This window comes from Poecilia mexicana, unplaced genomic scaffold (genome assembly GCF_051168715.1).
Source record: "Poecilia mexicana isolate PSO_F unplaced genomic scaffold, ASM5116871v1 scaffold_22, whole genome shotgun sequence".
NCBI lineage: Eukaryota > Metazoa > Chordata > Actinopteri > Cyprinodontiformes > Poeciliidae > Poecilia > Poecilia mexicana.
The window spans coordinates 22,351,135-22,360,227 of NW_028263391.1; the positions used below are offsets into that span (position 1 = coordinate 22,351,135).

At 38.3% G+C, this 9,093-nt stretch overlaps 1 protein-coding gene across 2 annotated transcripts in view; it reads left to right on the forward strand.

The window, feature by feature from the left end:
• qkia (QKI, KH domain containing, RNA binding a) overlaps window positions 1-8,084 on the forward strand; it is an 89,813-nt gene extending 81,729 nt beyond the window's left edge. For both annotated transcript variants that reach the window (XM_014994786.2, XM_014994788.2), the window contains exon 8: window positions 165-8,084. In XM_014994786.2, the coding sequence (XP_014850272.1) occupies window positions 165-181 (17 nt within the window). In that variant the 3' untranslated portion in view covers window positions 182-8,084. The remainder of the gene's footprint in view (window positions 1-164) is intronic.
• The last annotated feature ends 1,009 nt before the right edge of the window (window positions 8,085-9,093 follow it).

The window sequence follows — 9,093 nt, forward strand, 5'->3', positions numbered from 1 at the left end:
AGGCTAGGTTCACCTCATAGCAGCGGGTTGGGAGGGGCCACATGTGAGATTGCATTCATTTTATTGTTAAAATGATGTCATTCCAGTCTCTTCTTGCTGACACTAATATCCTTTCTATCTTTTTTTGTTTCTGTTTGTTTTTGTTTTTGTTTCTAACCACCTAGCCGCCACCGGCAACTAACACATGACCTTCTGACCTCTGAACTCTTCACCCAATGACGAGCCGCCCCAAGCCTGCCTGCTGATCAGTTAACTGGTAATTGCCTTTTGCTAGCCTCTCGGACGCAAGTGGCAGAGAGAGAGGCGCCTGCCCGTACAGTTACCCTAACACGTTCTGACAAAAAGATAGAAACCAACGCAGACTCTTCACTGAAACACAACAAAAAAAACCCAACACAGCTGTGGATTATTCATTTTATTTTTTTTTCCTCTGTTCATTAGTTAGTTCCCATTCGTTCTCTTTCTTTTTCCTCATGAATCACGCACCGGGCGGATCCGTCTGTGGTATTACTCATGAATCTGCACTGAATTATAAAGCAATAAAGAACCCCCGAACCCACCCGCCTTTAATTACTCTGATTAGGTGACCTCACTCGCTCTCCATCTCCAGTCTGAGACGCAGATCGTTTTGGTTTTGGAGGGATCACCCACAAATTGCCCCAAACTTTCCTTTAGCAACACCCCACCTGCCCCGCCCGCCCCTCAGACCCCCGTCTGCCGCAGCGGAGAAAGAAACAGAAGGAACGGGAACGTTCACTTGCATTAACGTGTTTAATTTCTGTCATTTTTTTATCAAACCCCCCCAACATGTATTTCAGTTGTTGAGCTTGTAATTATGAGCTGACACATTCTGGGTGTGCCCCTCTAAATGGCTTCCTGTCTGTTTATTTTTTTTAAAGCATGGCTAAAATGATTGCAAAAAGAGCTTTTTTTATGATTTATGTTTTTTTTCCTGTCTTGATTTAATGCTTTTCTTTTTTCTTTTTTTTTTTTCACTTTTATTGTGTTTAATTTTTCAGTTCAGATTGAACTAATTAGCTTCAGTCACTGAAACAAAGCAGGTGGTTATCTCTGGAAGTCAGAACAGAGTTTTAGCGTTTGAGGATGAAAACGAAAGGCGTGATGGGAGGGGTTAGCTTGGGTTGATGGGTCTGTGTGTGTGTGTGTGTGTGTGTGAGTGTGTGTTTTTAATTAATACTACAACGAAAGTGGGGTGAGGCTTCGGGGACGTGGGCCCCATCCACACTACATCCACTATCCAGTGCCTGATGTATTTAGAAGAATATCTCGATGAGTTAGCTGAGCTGTGATCACAAAGATTAAAACAGAAAAAAGTATTGTGTGCGTATTTAGCCAAAGGGTTTTCAGTGACTAATATATCTGCAGTTATGCATCTGTTTGGCAGAGGGCTCTCTTTGTGATTTTTAGTTTGGGTGCCTGCCTTCAGCTGGAACAGGAGTTTTACCCCTTCCTGCTCAGTTTTATTTGTTCTTATTTTCCTGAGGTCAAAACAGGCAATTAACACTAAAATTACATGCTACTCGATTATAGTGAAGTGCCAGGGGAGAAGACACTCATGACAAGCAAGAGGTTTATTGTTTTTGTTGTTGTTTTTTTTGGCCAATTTCTGCAGATTTATTCCTACTACAGTGGATTTGTTTTCTCCTTTTTTTCCGTTTAGTTTTCATTTTTGTCCTCTGTGTTATGTGTGTGTAAGTTGGGGCATGAGGTCGACATAATCCTGACCTTTCTGCATATTATTCTTTTAATTATTTTACTAATGAAACCTAACATATGCCAAACCATCCATAAGTGCATCCACAATGTGTCACACCTCCCTCTGATGGTAGTCCAGCTTCTGAGCCCACGATCCTTTGTTTAAATCTCAAGAAAAAATAGGATGTGAAAGCCATGCCTGCCTGTTCAAATTGCTTTATACATACGTCTTATATATATATCTATAAATATATATAAATATATAAAAATGTAGATATCTGTCAATGCATATAAAAACACAGATGAGAACAAAAAATAGATAATTTTACAGGGTGCTGGAGATGAGAAAAAATCAATCTATTTTTGGCAATTTTAGCTTTTGATACTTTACTTGCAGTTATAAAATAATAATAAAAAAAATTAATAAAAAAATGTTTCCGACGGAGGAAAACTGAAGGCGAGTGGGTGAGAAAAAGTTGCCTGGAATCTAATTGGAAAAAGGAAAGACTAGAGCAGTCAGAACCATGGGAGATCAGAGCGGGACAGGATCAAATCAAAGTGCCTTATCAACAGTGGTTTCTGTTTTTTAGTATTCCAGTTGTGTTTTAAAATAAAACGAATTAAAGGAAAAAAAAAAAAAAAAGGATATCCAGTACCCACTAAGATGGCGCAGAGAGGAACGGCAAGTGTTACACGCTCGGAAAAAGACGAGCTGGGCCTCCGCCGCCGCACCGCGGCGCCGCCCAAGTTACTCTATGCAAAAAGAATAGCAGTCGTTTTGACCAGCTACAATATGTGCCATGGTTTTCGTCTTCCTGAAAATGATTTTAAGTTTTCCTTTTCCTTCACTTGATGGCCCTTTACTCTGCTGTACGAGCAGATCTTGTCTTTTAATTTAGGTTTTATTGATGATATGAATTATTGTCTCTTTTTTTTTTGGTTTTACTTTGTATCTTGAACAAATTGAACTGCCATTAGCAACCAATTAGTCTGCCAGGAGACGCTCTGATGATGAGCTGAGAAAAATACGCAGCGTTCAGGGAACCGAACGGGAAAGTGTTTGTTTGAACAGCGTCCTCCGGTCCACATATCTCCATGTCAATTTGACAACAAACTATCAGTACAGTAATGAGATTTCTAATGGACAAAGGAAGCGCTGGGTAATGAAACAAGCACCTGCTTCACACTCAGATAGTTTCCAGTTATTGAAACGACTGACAGCTTATTGCTGAAAGGTGAAAAAAACAAAAATGAAATTGAGAAATTCTGGGATCCAACAGAGCCGTCGGCAGTCTGTTTTCTCTCCATCGCTGTTACACCAAAAGGTCAATGAATTTTTATGATTTCCTTTTTTGTTTTCTACTTCAGTGTTATGATTTTAAATTGAAATGCAATATTAAAGTAGAGAAAGAGATGGCAAATCAGCATCTGACAGTATTAAGAAAATCCCCTCTGCAATGTTCCACCATGCTGTGTCATTGTGAAAGGCTGGATAAGTCCATCAGGTGAAAGTTGACTCTATACCTACCGTATTCTCTCTGGCCTGCCTACTACATGTATGATAATGTAATTAACAGCCATTGTTACAGGTTTATAATGTATTTTTCTAATCTCATTTTATATGTATATTAATCATGTTTCTGAGTGTTTTTTTTTCTTAATTTTTATGAAACCCACAGCTCCCCCTGCCCTCCCACCACCTCTTCTCCATCTCAACCTGTCTCCTGTGGGGAGTTTTGCCTTCTTCTCTGTTAGATTTTTGTTTTTCTTGCCGACTCCCAGCTTGTTTAACTCATTAGCGACTTTATTAGTTTCCTTGTCATAAGTATTTTTACATGCTTGCATTTAGTTTTCATGATGTATGCTGTTATTTTTCTTATTAACCTCTTGGCATTTATTTTAATAAAACATTCTTAGTAAGAATTTTACTAACTTGCTGATATTTTGTCTTGTGTTTTTAACCTGTTTCATGAATGTTATTACCCTGGTCTGGTTCACGGACTAACACGATTAAAACCAGCGTATGGCCACGACTTTTACTCACCGACACACGCACACACACACACACACACACGCACACACACACACACACAACCTAACTCAGGGGTGTCCAAAGTGAGGCTCGAGGGCCATTTGTGGCTCTTGGCTGATTTTGTTCAAGAACAATACAGATTTGGTTTGTCCACACTGCAAAAATACTTGGTAAGATTTTGTGTTTTTGCAGTGCAGCTCAGGTGGTTGATGCAGAAGGAGACATTTTATTTGTAATCAGGGTAAAATCAACCATTACCAACATAATTTTCTCAAAATGTTAAATGCGGCACAAAGTATTAGTTTTTCCTAACTAAACTTTTTTAGAACTAAACAAATTTAACTTGGTCAAGTGAAGCCAAAATAAGTTGAAAACTGGATTCCTTTCTTTTAATACAGCAAACATGAACAATTTTAAGTTTATAAGTTTTTGACTGAGATTTTGTCAAATGTGACAAAAAGTTTGGACACCCCTGACCTCGGAGGAGAGCGCACGGTTCGGTGGGGGGGTGGTCACTGCTGCTGTCACGCTGTCTGCTCGGTTCCAGCACTGCTGCTGCGTCCAGTCGTCTCCTTCCTGGACGAATCTTAGTCCTCCTGTCCTTCTGTGTCACTGAACCCTGCAGGAAATGAAGGAGAGCGTAAGCTACATGCTTTTATATCAGGGTCTGCAGTTGTGAGTCGGGGGTGGCTCTTAAAAAGCTGCATAATGTGGATCTCAAAAGTGTCAAATTGTTTGATTTTGGTGACTTTTCTCAGTCATCGCAGTGTTTTCCACTTTTAATGTGACTGATATCCTGTACAGTTTAGCTGAAAATAGGCCAATCTGGCTCTGAGGAAGCCAGCAGCAGCACAGGAAGTACCAGAACCACAACTGATTGTTTTATTCGTGAAAACCATTTTTCCCTCCAGCAAAAAAATCACAGCATGATTAAAATTAAATATGAAAGCTGATGTTATGATCTGATTCATCAAAATATAATCTATGGGCCACATTTCTAATATTTCCTCCAAAAAACTCAACCAAGCATCACAAAATGAATATTCACACAGTGAAGCATGGTGGTGGTGGCATCATGATCAGGGGTTACTTTTTTTTTTCTTTTCTTTTGATAGATTTCCAAGCAAGTCATTTTTGACCCAAAACCTTCAGGTGTTTGCTACAAAGTTGAAGATAAAGAGGAATTTTATATTTCAGGCTGGCATCGAGTCCAAACCAAAAAAATAAAAATAAAAACACTGAATCTAAATTTTGTGCCACCTACCGAGGAGGACTGAATGCTCCTTTTAAATTGAATAGTTTAAGCTATTTCTTTTCAGCTAAGTTGTTCAGGATATTTATCCTGTTAAATGCAGTAAAACTTTTCCTGGCTCTTGTTATTTTCCACCATAAACGCGGTGCCTTTTCTAACTGGGACGTGTCCACTTTTAAGAGCCGCTCTAATCCCCGAAGATAAAGCTTTTCTCCTGCCATTAGTTACTGCAGCACTCATCACAATCTGTTAAAAAAATACTTCACATTAGTCATCTCAGAGGGATTAAAGTTACTGTGAACGTGCCGGGCAGAAAGCCTCATCAGCACACATTTATGGAAAAAAAAGGGAGTTATTTACAGCTGACACTGAGCAGATTTATGGAAGACGGTCTAAAGCCGGCCATTTTTGTTGTTCCCGCGGGAACGACGGCGTTGCGGTTATCTCCAGCTGTTGTCTGTTCGACGAGCACTTCTCCCCGTTCAGCTTACTGATGGAACAACTACCGCTGGACCGTTTGGGAGCATCTATGCTGCTTAGACACACACCAGTGCACCGTGCCAATATGAAGTACTCTGGGATCAAAACAAGCTCAGTGTTTCAGACTTTCAGTGGAAAATGTTTGGCTTTCAGCTGGCCGCCACTTATTGTTTTTCTGGTAGTTTTATTTTATTTTTTTCCATTTGAAGCGCCGCCAGTACTGCTTGTTCATTTCCCCTCCCTGGGTTCACTCAGCTTTTCTCCTCTTTCCACTAATTCGGGGTATTGATACTGACTCAACCAAACGATTAACGATATTAATCCTGATTCCTTAACACAACAAATGGCACCTCCGGAGTTATTTTGTTTTACACTCTTTTCTACCCCTCCCCCCCTCCTTCACTGCAAAAATAACCATGCCATTAAACGCGGTGATTCCTTTTATGTCTCAGCAAGAACGAAACAACAGAAACATCAGAGCTAACGTCTCTCCTCTCTGAAATTAACATTCAGATTGTTGCTTTGATCTGAAGACGGATCAGCTGCTTTAAAACTTGCAAGCAGAGGCAGAGATGTGATTACAGGCAGCAGAATTATGTTTTCTTTTTTTATGAATGTAGGGTTGTCAGACTTACTCGTCTGATTGGTTTTCACTGTTTTTCCTCTTCCGTACGACATCAAGCGACTTCAGCTCAAATCCGTCCATTTTGTTCAGATCAGAGAGAATTTCTGATTTTTGTGACGCACATACAGATGCATCTCAGTAAATTAGAATATTATAGAAAGAATTGATTATTTCAGTAATTAAATTAAAGGGACATTCGTATTTAACATAGATTAGACACAAAGGGACAAATGTCAACCATTTAATTGTGTTGATATTGATGGTTACAGCAGAAGAAAAGTAAACTCCTGTGCTGACTTGAAGAAACCCAGTGGACTCCAACACGGCTGGATTCTGAGCCTCTTCACTCTTCATTCAGACTCTCAGACTTTACGTTTTGAATTAGCCCAAAATCTAATTCAACACATTCAGTCAAAGTCCTTGTGAATATCCTCCAAACTCTTGAATGGGCATTTTCCTGACACTGTTTTTCCTTCCACTAAATTTTCTATTGATATACTTGGATAGCCACCCAGTACTCAATCAACATCTTTGGAAATGACCTGTTGTGACTCATTCTGCAGCTGCACTGCAAATACACAAAATTTTACCAAGTATTTTGGCCTAGTTTTTAAAGCAAATATCTCATTACACTTTAAATAAGACAAAGCTAAACTTTTCAGCCAGATGTAGGAGTGTGTTTTGAGTCAAAACACACTCAAAAAAGTAGTAATTTTTGAAAAATTACTACTTCCTCTGGTAGATTATTTAACTTATTAAAATAATTTTTCTCATGAGTGAAATAATCTGTTTTTTTTTCTTTGAAGGAATTATCAACTTAAAACAAGCTCCGACTTCTTGCTGATGAGTTACTTGTAAATTAGGTTTGTCTTATACTGCAGCACTCATCACAATCTGTTCATTTGCACTAGAAACTAGACCAAAATACTTGGTAAGATTTTATATTTTTGCAGCATGCTGTTGCCTGTGATCTAGCACAGGTTTTCCTTCCACTCAACTTTCTAATAAGTCCAAGCCAGCATTCTTCATTCTCGTCGGCCAATGCTTTTCTACCTTGAAAATTACTTTTTATAGTGATTATGCTGTAATCCATAATCATCCAAATTAAAACAAATAACAGTTTGAAATAAATCGGTCTGTTTTTAATCTATAAAATAAGTGAATTTCCCCTTGAATTGCTGAAATAAATAATTCTTTCAGTCGTATTTTAATTGCGCTTTGTATTAAAATCACTGCCTAAAGTGTTTCAGTTATAAAAGTGCCTTTTTCTCTCAGATTTGGAAAATATATATTTTTGTACCTTTTTATTATTAATGAGCTAATTTTTGTCTTTCCCTTTATCTCATAAAAAATGTTTCAGGGTAATGTGTAAATATATTTTAAACTGGAAGGCCTTCCACCATTAAACTTTGAATTAATAGTTCCTGTTTTCTGTTTGCACCACTGAGGAAGCGTTTCTTCTTCTTCTTCTTCCTGTCTGACTGGACCACAGTGTGTGCAGGAAACGGCCGTTCGCACACTGCTGCCGTCTCTGGCGCAGTTCTCAGTTCTTTTCGGGGCATTTAAATGTGTTCACCTACCAACAATCGTTGACTTTTCCTTCTGTTTAACAAACATTCCTCTGTGCAGTCAGACTGCAGGTTAACAGTAAGAGCTAACAAGATTCAACAGTTTACCCCCACTGGATTTTACTTTGTCTCGTTTTTATAACTGTGATGCATATGCAGTTAAAAGTGTTACAAGTTTTTCAGAAGCCTATGCTAGCATGACTGTAAACTGCTAGTTCCTTATTCATATAGTGGTGCACTAATACCTGGGAACTATGTTTGTTTTTATGTGAAGTAGCCTTTATTTGTGTGTTTTCTTTTGTTATTGAAGGTAATAAATTCAGAGGTTGTTGAACATGTATTGCCACTCTTTGTTGCCCACTTTCCCTCCCAAAAAAATAAAAATAAAAAATGAAGTGTGCAATAAAAAAACATATTTTCGAGCTTCACTCTGACTGCTCTACCTGGACTGATGATTGCTTCTTTATCCGTGACATCCTGTCTTTGAATTTGCTGTGAGATTGAAGGTAGGTGAAACACTTCAGCAGGAAATTAAAGGGAAAACAAAAAGCTGACCTTAAGAGTTCAGATTAAATTGAGCCTTTTTTAGTCTTGATAAAGATTTTCTCTTTCCTTTTCTTCTGGTTTTGTACCTTTAGCAGTCATAAATCAGGCTTAAAGTTAACAGAGCAGTGTTACCGCTCTGCAAAATCAGCTTAAATGAGGCTGAAGAGACAAAGATGTCATCTCATCTTTGCTGCATGCAGCAAAGTCACAGCAGAGGTCAGCCACACATCAGCCTGACTGAGCTGAATGCTGTCTATTCATTGCCTTGCAATCGTGTTCTTGTTCACCCAACTTTTCCACATTTTGTCACATTGCAACCTCAAACCTGAGTGTATTTTATTGAATTTTATGTGACGGACCACATTGTGTTTTTCAGGATAACTTTCTTAAACAAGAAGTGCAGCTAACTGTCTTCATAAGTGGCCTAATGAGTCTATGGGAATGTAATTTACTCTCCCTATGAATCCAGCTGTAGTGTGGTGGCATTTTCATTAAAATGCAGGAAACTTTCTAAATTAGCTTCTATTTGCATTTTTGCTCAGTCTAAAAACTACAAATTTGACTAAAATTAATTCTGTTTGTTAATATTTTACAGGACTGAATATTAAGTTGCATAAAGCGTTTTTATAAAAGTGGTTGAAGTTGGTTTTGTTGGTAAAAAATGAGCAGATTTAGCTGGTAGGCCTTTGTATTAGTTTCATTTATTTAAAACAGGCGGCAATGTGCTAAAAACATTAATAAAAGATGCTTTGAACAAGATTTAGCTTAAGCTAGTTTCCATCTGTAGTCCCTGAGCAGGTGAGCTAATAAAACTCTTATCATAAAACCTACGTTGAAAGTCCCCATATAACTTTAGCTGTACAAACTCATAAAA